General features: G+C 40.1%; 2 protein-coding genes across 2 annotated transcripts; one reads left to right on the top strand and one right to left on the bottom strand.

The window, feature by feature from the left end:
* The first annotated feature begins 5,652 nt into the window (after positions 1-5,652).
* Positions 5,653-8,206, top strand: LOC145444620 (vacuolar protein sorting-associated protein VTA1 homolog). Its single transcript, XM_080322640.1, has 2 exons — positions 5,653-5,947; positions 6,774-8,206. The coding sequence occupies exons 1-2, from the start codon at positions 5,708-5,710 to the stop codon at positions 7,350-7,352; spliced, it is 819 nt and encodes a 272-aa protein (XP_080178766.1). The 5' UTR covers positions 5,653-5,707; the 3' UTR covers positions 7,353-8,206.
* A 614-nt stretch (positions 8,207-8,820) lies between these two features.
* LOC145444601 (cholinephosphotransferase 1-like) lies at positions 8,821-17,847 on the bottom strand. Its single transcript, XM_080322614.1, has 9 exons — positions 17,670-17,847; positions 16,478-16,608; positions 15,328-15,475; positions 15,003-15,144; positions 14,417-14,501; positions 13,580-13,711; positions 12,493-12,651; positions 11,300-11,425; positions 8,821-9,306 (listed from the first exon to the last, which is right to left on the bottom strand). The coding sequence occupies exons 1-9, from the start codon at positions 17,758-17,760 to the stop codon at positions 9,181-9,183; spliced, it is 1,140 nt and encodes a 379-aa protein (XP_080178740.1). The 5' UTR covers positions 17,761-17,847; the 3' UTR covers positions 8,821-9,180.
* Positions 17,848-18,959: the final 1,112 nt, after the last annotated feature.

The raw sequence follows: 18,959 nt of genomic DNA, 5'->3' as shown, positions 1-18,959 counted from the left end.
TATCCCATAAAATCAATGTCTTCCGTCACTTTGTCAACAAATTCGATGAGGACTTGCATGGGAATATAATCATAAGCCTTGACCGTCTAGGCCAGACCGGACAATGTATTCGGCGTCTGAGTGTTCCCACGTTGATATTAAGCAGAGTGTAAACGGGTTTTACCACATTACCAAGCTATACAGCAGTGGCCAGCACTTCAACCGCACGTATTTGGTTTTAATGGTACAATAAACATATGAAATCGAGATGAACCCCGTACTCTTGCTAGATTTATTACATCTGACACCGATATCAATTTCATTAATTGGTTAAATAGGCATCAATCGCTTTTCGGTCTTGATATTTTGTGATTGCGGGTCAAGCTCATAGCAGAGAGTCACTAAATATTGTAACAAAGCAGGTTAAAAATTTGAGATTGTCAGGGTGCATGCTCGTTTAGTGTCTATGCTACCAGCGCCATGCCTATAGTGTCCCGCAGTTATAATGCAATAAATTTCAACCGAAGATGAGTGAAAATTGTAAAAAATGAAAAACGTTCACAGTGCAGAACCTATCAAGGTTCGTTAGTGAACGTGAACCTCTAAATTTCCAAGGTTCACACACAGAACGCGAACGTGAACCTCGCGTTCACACCATCCCTAGTATTCATGGTGTTTGTCGACAACTATGGTCATTTACACCAGGCCGATATTGTTCATTATTTTCCGTAACTGCCGACTTAGAGCACGGCCCACCTCTAGGCTTTTTGTAAGACACCGCTAACGCGGATGAGGTGGCGAGGAGGAGCCTATAGGTAAACCTCCAACACTTAAGTTTCGGAATTCTGAAGTCGACCTCGGTCGGACTCGAACCCGCACCCATTGGTGTTGCAGCCGCGGATTATACCACCGCGCTATCTCGCCACACATTCCCGATTGGTATTTCTTCACTGGCAAATATTGCCTATGGACAATTGAACTTTGAGGTTTTCGGTCAACATAAGGGCAGTCCTTTTCGGCCAAGGTTTTCTCGCTGTCGAGCTTCATTCAGTGTTGGGATCAAGTCACTACCTTCAAGTCACGAGTCATCTCGAGTCATTGCACATTTTGACTCGAGTCAAGTCAAGTCAATCGATTTTCAACGGTGACTCGAGTCAAGTCAAGTCAATCGTTTTTTGGAGGTGACTCGAGTCAAGTCGAGTCAAGTCAAGTCAAGTCACGAGTCAAGTCACGATTCAAGTCAAATTGAAATTTCGAAGTATGAGTGATGATGCAAAGTCATTACATTTTGCTAACTAGATTAAGGACAGATGAATTGGCCATTTATCTTGAATCAAATAACGAATATAAAGATAAATATACATGCAAAACGATGTTGCAGCACTCACGCAAACGTAGAACGTACTGCTAATAAAATATGCGAATAATTTTATAGTTACGTCTACAGTCTGATTTTATCGGCCAATATTGAGTATCGAATACGAATCCTCGAGAAGTTGAAGAAATTGATGTGGTACAATACACTGCCCAAATACACATCCGTGAGAATATAAACGCGTAAACTATATTCGTTCGTTATATATCAAACAAGATGGTTGGTAAAGGTGAGCACATCCGCAATGTAAGCTCTGAGCCGTCTTAGAAACAAGGATACACGTTGCTATTAGATTAATCCAGGGCCGGCCAACCCGTGGCCCGCGGGCCACATGTGGCCCGTGAGAAGGTTTTGAGTGGCCCGCGAGGTAATTTCCGAAATTGGTAATGTTATAAAAATGAATTGCACAGATTGTGAACTTGCAATGCCAACCAAAAATTTGATTAGTCTGGAAGCAACACTTGAGATGTTATGACTAAAATATCAGTTACGACGCATTGGCATTTCCATGAGCCAGTCACACTTTGGTAGATCTTCGTACACTACAATAAAGCAGAATAATTTGCGATAAATTAATCAAAACTAAATATTTTCTACACGCTTCGCGCAACATTTTGTCACTCGATTTCTTGCTTTTAATATTGTTACCCCTTTGTGAAGATGAAAGAACGCTTAATGTTTCAGATTGAGTCTAACTATATATTCTCGATTACGAGACAAAGTGTCATGCGACCTAGCGTTTGCGCTCGCAGAAAGACCCGTCCACTATGAAACCTAGGCACAAAACGATTGACGCATGTTGGTCGAAGCTTTCGAAATTGATATGTTCAGGCGCTGAATAGTCTAGTCCTGGCAAACTGAGCCCAGCGATATACTGCAGGCCTGCAATATAGTCAAGTGACTATTATTGAGCTATGAATGTCGAAAAAATTTCGCGCTTCGCGCGGCTAGTGGCCCGCGCAATATTTCGTCGATCGAATGTGGCCCTTTGGCTGAAAAGGTTGACCAGGCCTGGATTAATCTATTGCTACTACGATAACATAAGCTGTGATTGTTTCGTTAGCGGTCAAATTATTTGTGATGTGACAATGGAGAATCAGTGAAACGTACAATCAGCGAATGACTGGTTGTTTTCACAAGTGACACCGGCGTATCGCGAACAAACAAAACATAAACAAGATATGGTTATTTAATCGACACAGTTTACTTAATGACTTGAAATTGACTCGTGAATTTTGCTCCGAGTCACGAGTCAATCCACATTTCAGAAGCGCCGAGTCAAGTCAAGTCAAGTCATTTTTGCAAAGTGACTCGAGTCAAGTCAAGTCACACGAAAAAGGTGACTCGAGTCTGACTCGAGTCATCCCAACACTGATATATAGCGACTTGAAGCCCACTGGATGAGGGGGGTCGGTCAGGGGTTTGGTTTATCACCCTATGGAGGCTCAAGACCAACGTTTTTTTTTTTTGGGGGGGGGGGGGTGGGGTGGGGGGCTGACGAAGTGCTGTTACGGTCCTGATGGGAGTCAAGTCGGATAAATGACCTTTTTTTAGTCAACTCATGAAAATTTAGCTGTAAAAGTGTAATTTCGATTTTTTTGATTAGTCAACTCGCCGGTGATCCCAGTTAGTATGACCATTTTTCGGTTCCCAATATTTGGGGGGCTATGATCGGAGTGGAGCTTCAAAAGGGGGCTATGAGTCGATAAAGGTTGGGAACCACTGGTATAAACGATATTCGTTCGATTTATAGCAAACAAGATGGTTGGTAAAGGTGAGCACTGCGCAATGTAATCTCTGAGCCGTCTAAGAAACAAAGATACACGCTGCTATTAGATTAATCTATTGCTACTACGATAACGTAAGCTGTGACTGTTTCGTTCACGGTCAATTTATTTGTGATGTAACAATGGAGAATCAGTGAAACGTACAATCAGCGAATGACTGGTTGCTTTCACAAGTGACACTGGCGTGTCGCGAACAACCCGAACATACATAAGATTGGGTGATTTATTCGACACAGTCAGTCATTCAGTCAGGTTTATTAATATTTTCATCGTTTCAAAACATCACAAGACTGCGATACAATGAAAAGATAGGAGGGTGTCGAAACAACTTGGAGTAGCCATTAAGATCAGACACCCACCTTAGCCTAGGCGAAGTAAATAAGAGGCATGCACACTGAATGAAAAGTAATGCAGAGAAATATAAGACGCAAGCGACAAAATGGGGTGGCATGTGGCGGAGGGCGAGGTCGATGTTAGGTCGTGGTCCGGTAATCCTGAAGACTGGCTAGTGTTGATTTAGAAGAAATTGCTTGTATTTCGACTTGAATGCGGACATGCTCGACGACTGACGGATAGCCGGCGAGATGCTGTTCCACAATTGGGGTCCGGCATACTTGATAGAGCAATGCGTTTTCTTGTATTCAGTCCTGATCATATGGTAGTTGTTCTTCGTTGACGCGCGTGTGCTGTACTTGTGCGCTTTTGTCTCCGAGGTGAAGTAGTCCTTGAAATTTGAGGGACATTGACCGCAATGGAACTGATACATAAACTTGGCAATTTCTAGCTTCCTCATATCTTCTAAGTTTAGAACACCAAATCAACCAGTTTACATAATGACTTGAAATTGACTCGTGAATTTTGCTCCGAGTCACGAGTCAATCCACATTTCTGAAGCGCCGAGTCAAGTCAAGTCAAGTCATTTCTGCAAAGTGACTCGAGTCAAGTCAAGTCACACGAAAAAGGTGACTCGAGTCTGTCTCGAGTCAAGTCATGACTCGAGTCATCCCAACACTGGCTTTGTTCCCTTTACATAGTTAATTTGATCAGCAGCTGCAATTACAGTGCCTTCTCGGAATCCCGTGGTGGCCTAAAGTTCATTTATCTTGGTGCGTCGTGGCGCGGTAATGGCTAACGCCGAAATGCCCATTCTAAAAACCATTGAATGAAGTTGCATAAATTTTCAAAAAAAATACCCTATAATTTATGTTTACTCATGAAATAATTTTCGGCGTCCGTCGAGCTCGCCACGCAATTGGGGGGTTGAGGTGCGGTAGTTACGGTCCTAAGGATAATATATAGCTTATTGTCTCGGCAGCTGGCTTCTGAGAAGTGTGCAGCTTGCCGAAATGGCCTTGTTGATTAGCGCAGGTTCAGTTATTAACCATCTTTGAATTTCAACTTTCGGCTTTCTTTTTTTTTGACATCCTTTATGGTTGGTGATATATTCATAGAAATCATGGGCATTGATTCACTTGTTTCATGAATTACACTGGCCAACAAAATGAAAAAAAATTTTAGGCAGACCATCTGAGAGCCACTTCTGGGGTTTTTGAGGTTGCTGATTCCGAATAGCACATTAGTGTTGTCAGATTGGCTCTTTGTCAGAAGATATTTATACCCCTAAAAATGCCCAAAATTACCGTATTTACCCTTAAATATTTCACTTATATATATCATTGCTCGCCAATGACTGATTAGGGACCGCTAGTTTAGAGGCACCCGAAAAATGTTATTGTCACATGACTTATCTAAATGTATACGCTCCAGTGAGTCCTGACTTCCCTTTGATCAGTCAGTCAGTTTTATTAATATTTTCATCGTTTCAAAACACCACAAAACTGCGATACAATGAAAAGATAGGATGGTGTCGAAATAACTTGGAGTAGTCTTTGAGATCAGACACCCACCTGCAATATAATGGAATATATTCAGTTCGGTTTATTAGCTATATTTTATCAGTTCAGTACAGCACAAAAATGCGATACAATGAGAAGTGAGAAGATAGTAAGGTGTCGAAACTGCTTGGGAGTTGTTTTAGCAAGTAAAGTATCCAAACCACCATCACAACCAGGCATAGGTTAGCTGTCGTTTACCAAACTAGCCCCATTCGGCCAAATATGCAAATACAGCGTCAAACACAGGCTATGCAGCTCATATTAGATTTCAGTAATATCTGCTTGTTCATTTGTTTATACTCGTTTATAGTGTAGTGAAGCAAATTCCAATGCGCTAATACAATGACAGCAGTCAGCAGCCCAACCAATACTGTATTTTTGAGCCGATACCGATAAAAACGAATACTATAAAGCTTCACTACCGATTGTTCAGCCCGTATTCAAAAGACATGTCATCTATCTGCCAATTCCCAAACTTGAGAGTATTTATTTTAACCGCTATTACATGCTTTTACAAGTTCTTCTGAAATTCGTGAAATCTCTAAATGTAAATGGTTGCTGCCGATTACCCCTGAGGCCCTGACGATTGTTGGCCATCAATATTCAGGTTTACTTGAATTGGAATATATTATTCAATTGCATAATTGTTGCTTTGTAGCAGTATACCTTTGATGGCGTTACCTGGTAATCTCAAGGCTATTCAGCCATACTTGAAAGTGGCAAATGACATGCGCAAAAGAGAACCAGTTGTTGCATATCATTGCGACATGCACGCGATGCAAACTGGAATGAAGATAGACAGCAAGTCACCAGATTGCAAGAAATTCCTGCTGCAGTTGATGACTTCGTTGGAGACGCAAAAAGGCAACTTATCTAAAGATCCCGAGAAGAAAGAACAGATTTCATCTGATGTACGTACCGTAGTCATCAGAGTTCGATCTCTTATCTCAGTGGTCTGTTTTGAAAGTAACTGATTCAAGTTCCAAGATTTTTTTTGTAAATTCGGTAAAAGCTGAAAATTTTCTAGTTTCTTAAGTTAAGTCTTGAGTGGTCCTGTTCAATGACTCATTCGTCTCCAGATGTGGTCGAAGTTGCCATCGTACATGTTGCTAAAGTAGAAGTAAATTTGTAAATATATATACTGAAGTACAAGTTGAAATTTTCAAGTAAAAATTCTAGACATCATTTTTCCTAAAAATATGAAAACTGTAGAACTGGAGGTAGTCTATAAACATGACCATTTGAATAATTACTTATATTAATTGTTCAGTAATACGATCGCCTGGTCTCTATCTTTTTCTTTCTTTTTCATCACCTAGGTTTACCAAATTTTGAGATCCGAAAGAGAGGACACACTTTTTACAAATTACAATAGATATAATAGCGGACAAGGAAACAGGTAATTTGGAAGTTTTTGCGGAAAAACAGGTCATTTTTCCAACTCTACTATGTAAAATAGGTTGCTGTTGACCTTTTTAATGAACCTTACTGTCACTGCCGTCAAAATCCAGATTTTGCGTCATTTATGTCATTTTTTTCTTGGCCGTGTACAATCGCCTGGTTCTCAAAGCTATAAAGGAAAATGAATTGCCAAAAATTAGGACATTTGGGCGTCCTTGGAGGACATTTTCCATTCCTGGAAACAGGAGTACATATGGTAACCCTATCATCACCTGATCCGTGCCTTTTTGTCTTAGTAGTAAAGTCCCTTTGTAATAGATATACAAATTTTCACAGGTGGTCGGTTCTGTTGTCGTTGAAGAACAGGCGTCGAAATTGTTCACGTACGCCGACGCCAAAGATAGAGGCTCTGATTTCGGGAAAAACGTTGTTAGAGCCTTCTACACTTCCTCAGTACTTTACGATGTAGCTGAGGGTTTAACCAATGAATTGTCAGATGAGGGGAAAGTCCAACGTAAGTACGCCCGTTGGAAGGCAACGTACATCCACAATTGTCTCAAGAATGGCGAAACCCCGCAACCTGGCCCCGTCGGGGGACTGGAGGACAATTGGGAGGATGAACTCGGAGAAGGCGCATCCGGCTCAAGCTACCAAGAGCCTGTCACCCAACCTGAACCATCACAACCACCCAAACCTGTGACACGTTCAAAGCCTGCCCCTCAAGCCCCGGTCGAATCCTACGAACCAGAACCGTCATATCAGACAGCGAGTGGCGTGGAACTGACGGCCGCGCAATATAACCATGCGCAGAAGCTTTGCAAGTATGCGTCCAGCGCGATTATGTATCAAGACGTAGCCACGGCTCTGGATAACCTCGAAAAATGTATCAGACTTCTGAAAACGGGCGCGGAATAGACATTTATGGTTCAAGAAGTTGCGATATGGTCGTTTAAAAGAACCGTTTTCTTGAAATTATACTGGCTAGTTGATACACATGTTAGACGGGCTAAAACAACGCTGTTCACTAAATTTGGGTCAGTTCCAACCTGTAGAAGCGGAGCCGTAAGAGTAAAAAATTTTAGATTATAAAAATAGTAAATAATTATTTTTGAAATTTTACTGGCTAGGCTACCCCATGATATTTTTAGGTTATCCGAAAAACGATACATAGCAAATTTGGCTCAATTCCAAATGGTAGAAGCGAAATTAGTGAACTGTACAATAATAATTAAAACGATTTCCCACCGTAAATACTATTTTTTTCAAATCCAAATCAAAAGTTTTCTACACCATCACTACGGCTTGGAATTGAGTGAAATTTGTTTTGCATTGTTTTTTTAGACAACTTAAAATTTTCATGAGGTATCCAGTAAAATCTAAATTATTCTACTGTTATAGCTATGGGGTTGAAATTGAGATAATTTTGATATGCTGCATTTTTTAGCCAACAAGTATCAAGTAGCCTGTAAAATTTAGAAAAATTCTTAATTTTGAACAACCTTAATATGCACTTCCAAGAGTTCTTGTTGATCTGTAAGGAACAGATGGTATGATTTTGGTAAGAATCAAGAATACTACGTTTACTCAAATCATCTCGGGGTTGTGTGACCGGTGCGTTTTTCGCTATTTATCTGCTCATCCTCTTGACAGAACTTGGATTTATATGCTTTCTCTGTAGAACTTCGGTTTTATGCCACTTGATGGCAAGCACAAATTGTATTATGTAGTAAAATGTATGTCATATACGTAAGATTACAAAATTTCCTTGATGAGTGTGATTCCTTACAAGTGTCATCCACTGCATTGCGAGAATAATACACAGCACAATTTGTGGCTGCTTTTAGAGTACGCGCACTTCTACTGGCTATTATGCAAAACTATTTACTTTTGCACTTTGAAAAGGAGAAAGTACTTTTGGGACCGACCACTTTAATGGAGACACGGTCATCAATATGTGAAATAGCTCATCGCACGGTGAATAAGATCTTTGAAAATTGCACCTGTTCTTTGTGTCATTAGTTAACACTACTTTCAGCTTCTTCCTAGATTTGAATGACTGAATTCGTAAATTGAAGAAGTTGTTTGAAAGAAATTGGACAATGATGAGAACTTGATTTTGTTCTTACAAGAATGAGTAGAATTGTCTACCTGACCAACTCTAATTAACTGGGATGCCTCCACAAAATCTACTTTTGAAACGACTTGATACTTTTTTGTGTTTCCCTTTGAGACGTTTTGCTACTTCACTTGTAATTGAGCTGAAATATATAATATCATTCTAAATCTGAGTCAAGTGACCTGTTTCAATTGTATACAAAATCTGCAGTTTCTACCAAACCATGATCTGCTCATATATATATATCTAAATGCAAGAAGACCAGAGCACAACAAGCAATGTAATACAGGAACTGTCCCGATTTCCAAATAAACATCACAATTCATAAATTACAGTAATAATTCACACGGAATGTTCGTATCACAAAATATCCCAGAGCAGACGGCAATTGGCAAGAATCACGAGGGAAACACATTCATTTATGCGGTTTCTCTGCGAAAGTTGGATTGTAACGAAACAGTTATACCGTCAAAATGAGCAACAGAACAGAACAGTCACGACACATTTGCAAATGGTAAGCGAATTTAAACCAGCAACTTTCCAGCGAGGTTCTAAAAATAGGGAGATCGGTGGAGGGAGTAGGACGTTTTCACAAATAAATTCTAATAATCTCGATATGAAGTTGGTTCAGTGACTCTTTGGAACAACCTGTTGTTCTGGAGGCGGTATTGTAAATATAGCGATGCCAAGATGCGATGAAATTTGCCGATATGTGTTCGTCAAGTAAAGCAGAAGATCAACACTTGCATGAATCTGAAAAAATGAGATCAAAACAATATGTGCTGATTTCTCATAGCAAATGCAAATGAGAGATGTGACAGACGAAGCGAAGAAGGGTTTCATATGAGCACCAGTGTTACATGGGTTAGTTGACCCTAAGGAACAGTTTTCGATCGCGGCGTTGCGCGTTTTCGCCCATACGGAGGCTTAACGGGATTCTAGTTAATATTCCCAAGTCTCCACATGGAAACTTGTGCTTCGGTGCGTAATACGGCAACACAGCGGAGCCTGGAGACGCTGGTGTGAGTTCCTATCAGTAAGAGTTTTCCATTCTTGGCAAGGGTCGGAGACCCTTAATGAGTGCTCTGAATGTCCAAGAGAAGAAATCCGACTGATCACGGATAACCCGCGGGAGTAACTGGTAGCCTGTCGTATAGTACCCAAGAAAGTAGCTCTTGGTTTCAAAAAGGTTGGTCATCCCTGGTCTGGTTTGTCGAGGGTCAACTAACTGTTTTTTTTTTTTAGTAAATCTGGTTTTAGATGTGTATTTTAAAAAGAATTCAGCTTTAGTACACCTAGAAACCCTGCGCTTTTGAAATCAAGGTTGTATCACGATTTTCTGATGATCTGTGTATTTACTCCACTTGGACTCGAGTCATTGCGCATATGAATATGACTCGAGACTCAGACGGCCAAGACAGACATTTCATTGTATTTCCGAAGAATAGTCAAGTAACCACCATAGAGGGATTTTGTCCATTGGTACTGGTACTTGAACATGCGACCAGAAACCAAAAAGTGAGGGAAATTAGTATATTATAAGTGACTTTAACTTAGGCTTACCATACGTCCTCTTTTAAGAGGATTTGTCCTCTTTTTTGACTTTTTTGAAAGTGTCCTCGGAGGACGCCCTTTTGTCCTCTTTTTTGAGATTTTGTCCTCTTTTTTGAAAATGTAGGTCTGATATGCCGCAAATTAGCACAGAAGTGACGGTCCGGCGGATATTTCGGAGTGAAAAACGGTGAATTTAGCTTTGAGCGAAGAGATGACCTTTTTTTTTTTTTAGTCATCCATCTGGCAATGCGGAGAGAAAAACGGTATTTTGAGCTCTGAGCAGAAGTGATGACCTTTTTTTTTTTTTAGAGTAAAAGACGGTATTTTGAGATCTGAGCGGAAGTGATGACCTTTTTTTTTTTTAGAGTAAAAGACGGTATTTTGAGATCTGAGCGGAAGTGATGACCTTTTTTTTTTTTTTAGTCAACCGACCGCAAAGTGGGAAAAATTCACCGGTTTTTAAGAATTCTACTCCGGTTTTGTATCTTGCAAATTTCTGAAAAAGTGTCCTCTTTTTGCATTTTCAAAATATGGTAAGCCTACTTTAACTGGAAACTGAGCAGTCAATACAATGACTCGGACCCGAGTCATAATACCACGACTCAGACTCCATGCTCTGATTGATGACTTGGACTTGACTCGGTGGTGAATTGAAAATGACTAGTCTTGACTCGAGTCAAAACTATAAAAGTGAGATTGACTTGTGACTCGGAGCGTTGTGACTTGGTTACAACCCTGTTTGAAATGCAAATTTAATCATCATTCATCAATATTTCTTAGATCATTTGCAACTCAGTAATTCGTCGTATCACTTATTAGTTGGTTGTGTTGTAGCTAGCTGGTTGCAGATTTTTCAAAGGCTGTTAGTTCTGGGTCTAGTTGCAAGATTTTGAAAGCGAGCAGTTCCAGTTCTAGTTGCGAGTCTAGAAAAGTGAGCAGACATAGTTCTAGTTTGAAGAGAGTAGTTCGTTCAAGTCTGACTGCATGCATAGAAAACTACGAGTCTGTCCACAACAATAAGGAGACTGCAGAGAATGTACACAGCTCGAATCAGTCTGTATAAAGTTCATCAGCGGTGCATATAAATTTGCTGAAGAGTGAGAGCGCATTACTGCTGATCGTGCAGTTTTCATTCAATCCGCAAAACCTGTTGTGTTTGTAGGGGGAGTTGAACATCATATCCATCACTCACCATACATATCCACAGGAGGAAATATTCGTTGAAGATTGTGTTGAAATATTGATTGAGAAACAAGAGCATTGGACCGAGGAGGGAAGTGTCCAGAAGTTGCAGTTCGCTGCGTGTCATGTGAGCGACCTTTGAGTAACGAAAGTATGCGAAATTAAACAGGGCTCGTCATACTTTTGAATAATATACTCATATGGAAACAATCCCAAATATTTTCAACTGACACTCGTCAGGGGTCATCGTCAGCAACTAGTACATAATTCGAAAGAACATTGTATATCAACAATCGGTATCACAAAATGTGACGTCACCGGCATGAAATTTCAAGTCATTTATCGACAGAGCATATGTGGTCAAAGTAGCCATCGTTGCTACTCAACTAGAAGTAATGCCTTACATTTCTACTGAATTACAAGTTGAAGTGGCAAGACCAAAGACGTGACAAAACTACTTCAAGTGAAAGCAGAAAATGAGATCTGAAACTATTCGAGTAGTACGAAGAAGTAGATTGGGTCGAGGGGCCGCATACTTTGATTAGGGATGGCATCTTTCGAAATGGCAAGATATATCTTTGTGACTCACACAAAATGGCACTAGAAATAGGTAGATTCTAAGAAAATATATTGAGTCTGTATGACAAATGCAAACCCATCATAAAACTACTCCCAAAAACCCAAAGTGCAAAAGCAAGTTGTTTTGCCCTGAAAGTTAAGTAGAAGTAGTCTAAAAGCATATCCAACTAAGCGGTAAAAGTAGGGAAACCTAGGTCCAGTTCATTCGACAGTTTTGCACATAAAACGTGAAAACAGACACCCCAACTATTTTCTACTTTAAAAAATGAAAACTGTATAATTAAAGGTATTAGTTTTGCATTGAAACTGTGCAGTAGAAGTATAAGTAGTTGGTAAAACCTATTTGAGTACTCCAAATAAGTGAATCTTGGCATACAATTAAACAATATATTCAAATTGAATTACACTCGATCATCAGCAACTAGTATATAATTCAATAAAACTTGTATATGACTGTGTATTATTTCTAATTGTCTACTAGTTGCTGACGATAACCTCTGACGAGTGTCAGCCGAAAATATTCGAGGTTTATTTCACACAATATATTATTCAATTGTATACTCCAAAAAAGTACTGCGTTAGTCACCACCTGTGCTAGAGAGATAGAAACGGTTTTGCACTCACCACAAGTCGATTCGTGACTTTGCCACCGACGACCCCGAAAAACATGAGATACAATACAGGGTGTTGCTCGAACAGATCGGTTTCCGATTTCTTCGCGATAATCAGGGCAAGCAACGAAACGATGGCCATGTTGAAAAACGGGGACAGGACGCTGGTTCCCTGGACCAAAACCGAGATTAGAACATTCACGGATATCGGATTATTGAGCCGATACCGATAACCAGCAGCGTCACCGAAAACCCAGTTATATTCAGGCAATATTGAAAAGCTACGGCAATTCGCTCAATGCTCATGGCACATTCCAAAAACTTCAGAGCATTTATTTGAACAGCTAGCTTTACACCGGTTGCTATGTTTGGACATGAAGTAAGCTAAAGAAAGGTTGACTCTGGACGCCCGTAAGTTGGGCTGGTCAAAATCGAGTACCTGAGTGATTCGATTCTGAATCCCGCATTATGCTTCGTGTCGAGAATATAATACGTAAAAGTTCAAACATGTACCTTTTATGCTACCACAAATAATTTAATGCCCGTTATCCATCACATTAAAGATACTTTAGTATTTTTTCGACCATACCGATTTCATTGCGCTTCGTGACAATGTTGTGGGATGATCATGACTTCGGAAATGTGCTAGTTCCAGTAAAGTTCGCAGATTTGTATTATGTTCTGTATGCTGCGATACGGCCAATCAAGGTTTTCAGGCTGCCAGAGTGGAAAACACTATCCTAACTTTAATTCTCGTTGATAAATGAACTCCTGCCGAATTTTTACCTATAATGTTCGATACCGATATTTCTTTCAAAGTGCAATGTCGTTTTGATATCACTGACGAACCGATAGCATCAAAATCACAACACACTACCTATCTAGCTAGTTGACCGTCAACTAACTACTGTTTTTGGGAGATTTCAAAAGCGAGTAGTTTGTACAAGTCCGAAATTATATCTAGTTAGTTGTGGATTTTCAAAAGTGGTTAATTCAAGTTCTATTTCAAGTTGCTGGTTTTGAAAAGTGAGTAGTTTTAGTTCTAATAGTGGTTGAGCATTTTCAAAATCAAACAGCCTAACCAAGTCAGGTCTACTTACCGCGATGGACGATCCGTTCGGTCCGCAACCCCCTTTCACGATGAGCGCCCCAAAACGTAGAGCCGTCATCGCACATCCGCCAAACACAAACAACAGAGGGATGAATTTCGCAGGGATCGACAACATCGGCAGCTGAAATCAAAATTAAGTTTGTAAACAGCGTAGTGCACCAACCATCAAACCAGTGTTCTACGAAATCACATCAACTTCCTGACAACATACGGCTGAAATAGTGACGTACGAATGTTTCCTTCCATTGTGAAGTGTAATTCGGAACAAACGATTTTAGTCGTGTAATCATGTCGAGTGATTATATTCATCCCCAAACAGCTGATTCTGTCATGTATAGGTCTGGGCAAAATAGAGTGAGTGATTCAATTCTCGAGTTAAGCTTCAAGTTGAGTATTAGAGTATCCCACATGCCGTCATAACAGCGTTAACGCTATTAAACCACAAAGAATACCATGCCGGCTCTACATCACATTAAAGATACTTTGATATTTTTTCGACCAGACCGAATTCATTGCACTTTGTGACAATGTTGTGGGATGATCACGACTTCGCAAAAGTGTTATTTTCACTAACGTGGGTCGCTTTGTACTGTATGTTTCGTATGTTGCGATACGGCCGATCAAGGTTTCACGGCTTCCACAGTGGAAAACAGTATCGAAACTATAATTCTCGTCTAAAAATGACCTTTCAGTGGAGAGGAGCACGTAAATTCATTACTCGAAAAAATTGTCTTTTACTACTCGACTCGAATCATAAGGATTATTACTCGACTAAGATTCAAGAGTACTTGAATTGCAGCGAGTACATTCCGAAAATCAAGTTTACCTCCATCTCCCAAATTTCAGGTCCGCATATTCCCGACACCATAAAGATGGCCATCGTGCCGAGTTGAACTTCGGTTACATCGACCCTGCAATCATCAAGTTTCTCGGTCAGTTTTTTACTGTCGGGGCTCAGCCAAAGACGAATAAAAAGCAGACTACTGGATATATAAAATGTGCAACCAAGCTAGAACTACAACTAACGACCTTCAAAAATACGCAACTAACTAAAACACAACTAACTTATAACCGATAATACGAATCACTGAATTGCAAATGAGCTAGGATGTATTGAGGATAGAATCGGCATTTCAAATTGAAATGGGAGGAATTTCATCCTTCAAAAACCCACACCTGGCTGCGCTACTGTTAGTAGTGATGACTCTGATCTAGCAATGGCTGCAAGAACATCACACAACAGAATACCGGTATCACGATTCACACCAAACGATTACACATGTTTTCTAGTGGTTCAACAACTAAATTAATTTAAAATGTGCCACAAGAAATAGAACTACTCGCTTTTCAAAACATGATCGTCAACTATCTCGATTGCACATTTGTGCAAGTATGTTGAAAAGGGTTCTCACTTTCCGAAATGTAAGGTCCCAGTAACATACGACACCCAGTGCCCAAAGTAGAAAAGCATTACTGAGACCATGCACATGGCGAACATCATGTTCGGAGACTTGCCGAGAAGCATGGAGCAGCTGCATGCGATGGCGACCACAACTGAAACATTTTGTGAAAAAAAAAACAGAGTTAGCTCGGTTATAAATATAATAATATTAAAAGGGAGCACGAAATTCAACCCAGAGTCCTAATTTTTGACCTTGACCCGAGTCAAAACTACAAAAGTAAGATCATTGACCAGTAATTCGGAACCTTGTGACTTGGTTACAAGCCTAATTGTACCTGTTGAAATGGAATCGCATCCATGATCAAACAGTTCTCCCAGTGGTGACGACGTACCGGTCCTCCGAGCCTGCTTCCCGTCGATTGCATCCAGCGCTTGATAGATGAATAATGCGAATGCATTGAAAACATAAATCCAAGATGGAACCTGCAATCAGAAAGCAAACCCTTCAGTATTTGACACTCTTGGAGGTACACAATTTCAACATGCAATTAAATAATATATACATATTGAACCCGAATATTTTCGGCTGACACTCGTCAGGAGTAATCCACAACAACGATGTTCCTTTCAATTCTCTACTCTACTAGTTGCTGACTACTCCAGAAGCGCGCCAGCCAAATATATTCCAGTTTATTTCAACATGAAAATACTATTGATTACAATTGACTAATTACCACGAACCTGAAACCATTCCTATTTTACTAAAGCATTGGCAATTCTTGAAGGGTAACTTGTCAAAATTCATTTCATGCACAAATTTTTTTTTTAGCCTGTCCAGTGTCCACACCCGATTTTCATAGGGGATACAGACCGGTTTCCGCATAAGCAGTCCATAATTGCACATCAAACGGACACTCCAGTTGAACGACTACATCATATATTCAATTAGTAATTGCTAGCACTGTAATATCATTTATATTGAGTGAATGTTTGAAGTGGAATTATGGGCAAGGCTGATTCTGCTCTTTCATCAAGATGTAGTATCGAGTATTATTGTATCGAAATTGGGGTGACTGAATTCTGTAGTTTCTTATTGGGGTAATGATTATGGCTGGGAACAATGATTAGAGTTCATCACTGAAATGATAGTATCTTTAATTCTCGTTGTTAAATCAACTCTTAGTGGCATTGTATTGATAAGATGTCCCAATTTGGAAGCCTGTCATCCTACGTAGCATTACGACAAAGTGCAATGAAATAGGTTACCACATAATCTTCAATGTGAAGTAAAACTGACATTTTATTGTGGTAACGGTAAATGGTACATATTTGAACTTTCCACATCATTCATATAGTTTTGTGATGTCATAATGAGTGATATTCCAATACCCGTTTTGAAGCCTAATCGTATCGAACTTGCCCAGCCATAGTAAAAGGTTGAGAACCATTGCCCTATATAGCTATAGAGCAATTGTAATTACTCACAGTTTCCGTGGCGGTCGGAGATGACCACATAATAAAAAACGATGAAATGATGTTCACAGCAAGCCCGGTGATGGTGATCGTGTTTGGGGCAATCGTCCTTGGGAAAATCTCAATCAACCATCTCCAAAACACTGAAATAGAGAGTGACGTCTATGAGTTAGTGGGAAAGGTAGAGATTATTTATTCTTCATTTGATATCGATAACATGTAAATGCAATTCGTTCAAAGGTGATGCACAGACATTAGACATGAAGCTCGACATAACAAAGTATTCAAATCCCGAGCGACCCAGGCAAGGAGCATCTTACTACAGAAGTCATTACTAATCAATCAATCAATCATTTTATTGAAATTCTATTGCAAGAAAAGGCTCCACAGATAGCATGGAGGGGAAAATGGTGGTGCGGACTCAAGAACCTTGCGGTTCCTAGTCTGGAGTACTTCCTTATTCACATCACAACAACTTGAGCATCATCAATAAATGTTCCATGCATCATTGCATGTAGTACAATTTACGTCATGTTTGTGGAGAACACATATGATTTGTGAGTACCATATAATTAGAATTGTGCTTAGGATCATCATCGTCCAATCAATACACCACAAGATTGCGATATGATGAAAAGATGTGAAGGTGTCGAAACGACTTGCATTGGCACCCACCTTGGCCTACTGCGTGCAACAAGAGGCATGTACACTTGATTTAAAAAGGATAAGATGGGTAATCCTGATTATTCATGGTCAAGTTGAGAATAGAAAGTGTCTTCGTATGGGCTATCCACCGTTCCAGCACCAAGATGATAAAGACGTAACCACCAAACAGTCTATAATCTTTCGTTCTTATGATTCAGCCGGAGTGGAACTGCTGGCAACGTCACGCAGAACTTTCTGTTCAATTACTAAATTCTTCTATGCAGAAAAGCTCTCATCTCGCAGGATTCAATTGAAAAAATGAAACGAGATTCCGTAGGGGTCATTCTCTCATTCAGTGTACCTTAGGCCTAGATAGGTGTCTGATTTCAAAGACCACTCCAAGTCCTTTCAACACACGCCTATTCTTTCATTGTATCCAGTCTTGCGGTGTTTTTAAAGAAGGATAATTATTATTATTAGTAATAAATGAACTGAACTTCAGCTGGTGCAGGACCGACCAGCTATATCACATGGCAGTGTGGCACAGTTATTAACTTACCTTGAAAATATGGTTCCAAAAGCGAGGAACCTTGAGAGCTGTACTTGTGTTTTTCCAGCCTCTTCAGCTGTTGAGACGACAACACCTCCATAATTTGGCAAAATCACACCATAAGATAACAAGAGGAACGCAGCATACGCTGAGCAATCGACCGGCGAGTTTGTTTGCTCGAATGATACTCTCCACCTCATCGCAATCGCTGCAGCGAAAAAGGTAGAACTGGATTTGATCAGCTGCAATATATATATCATTGGCTACAATCAACGGGGCTCTAAGATAAATCAGTAATCGTAGGCTTCTATATTTTCATGTGCTCAAGAAAAACGATTTAAATGAAATACAGTGTACGGATTGGAGGATGTCGAAACGACTGACTAAAGTCTCTCTCAAACATCCGCTCTGGACGGGCCCAGTACCCTTTTGTAACATTTTTTGATCTTGATATTACGACTGTCTCTATATAGCTCAGTGGTCTTTCTTTAGACGTTTTCCACCGTTATGTTCATGCGCTTCATTTTACAAGATCTTTACCGTTTATTTTTCTCGGCGTTTCCCCCTAAGTAATCAGGAATGCAGCTCAGATACACCCCCGACACTTCGAAACGCCCTATCTCCAAGAAATGAAACGGCTTCGTTCTTCGCTCGGATATCATGTCTGGAACCTGTATGAGGTGTCGCAGTGTTCATATATGACTGTCATGCAGAGGTGGTCAAAGTAGTTAAGAAAGCTACTCAAGTAGAAGTAGAAGTAGCGGCGAAAAAATCTGCTGAAGTACGAGTAGTAGAAGTACTTCTTTCATAAGCAACATAAAACTACTTGAAGTAGAATTCACTGACTTTAAATCTACTCAAGTAAGTGAGTAGTTGTGTAAACGATCGTAATTCGTTCGCATGGGCTGTCAAAAGCTGCAAATGACGCTATGCGAGAGAGAGAGAGAGAGAGAGAGAGAGAGAGAGTCTTTATTTTTCATCAAACCGAAATACATAACACTCGGCAGTGGTGGTGGTACAGAAAATATGCATGCACAGTATTCGGTATTAGACAGGAATGATCGATAAGACCGTGAGGGTCATCTAGTCTGATCACACCAGCATCAAACAGGTACACTTGACTCTAAACAGTCTGGCTGCGGAAGGTGTAGAGAGCTTTGATTCATATCGATGCATCCCAGCTGTCAGTTTTTGACAGAATAAGCAGTCGTCCACATCATGGGATGTAAATGAAAGTATTGATATGGAAATGCGATACTAAATTAATGTTTACTCGAACACCCGGTTTAAGAGAATATC

The sequence above is a fragment of the Botryllus schlosseri genome, chromosome 8 (assembly GCF_051294905.1).
Source record: "Botryllus schlosseri isolate E-star chromosome 8, Bs_hap1, whole genome shotgun sequence".
Classification (NCBI taxonomy): Eukaryota; Metazoa; Chordata; class Ascidiacea; order Stolidobranchia; family Styelidae; genus Botryllus; species Botryllus schlosseri.
This window is presented reverse-complemented; position numbering and strand designations above follow the sequence as displayed.

Coding starts and splice junctions, on each gene's coding strand:
- LOC145444620 (XM_080322640.1), top strand. CDS start 5,708: ATGGCGTTACCTGGTAATCTCAAGGCTATTCAGCCATACTTGAAAGTG. Junction 5,948..6,773: donor AAGAACAGATTTCATCTGAT/GTACGTACCGTA, acceptor AAATTTTCACAG/GTGGTCGGTTCTGTTGTCGT.
- LOC145444601 (XM_080322614.1), bottom strand. CDS start 17,760: ATGGAGGTGTTGTCGTCTCAACAGCTGAAGAGGCTGGAAAAACACAAG. Junction 15,145..15,327: donor ATGCGATTCCATTTCAACAG/GTACAATTAGGC, acceptor AAAATGTTTCAG/TTGTGGTCGCCATCGCATGC. Junction 13,712..14,416: donor CTGAAATTTGGGAGATGGAG/GTAAACTTGATT, acceptor TTTTGATTTCAG/CTGCCGATGTTGTCGATCCC.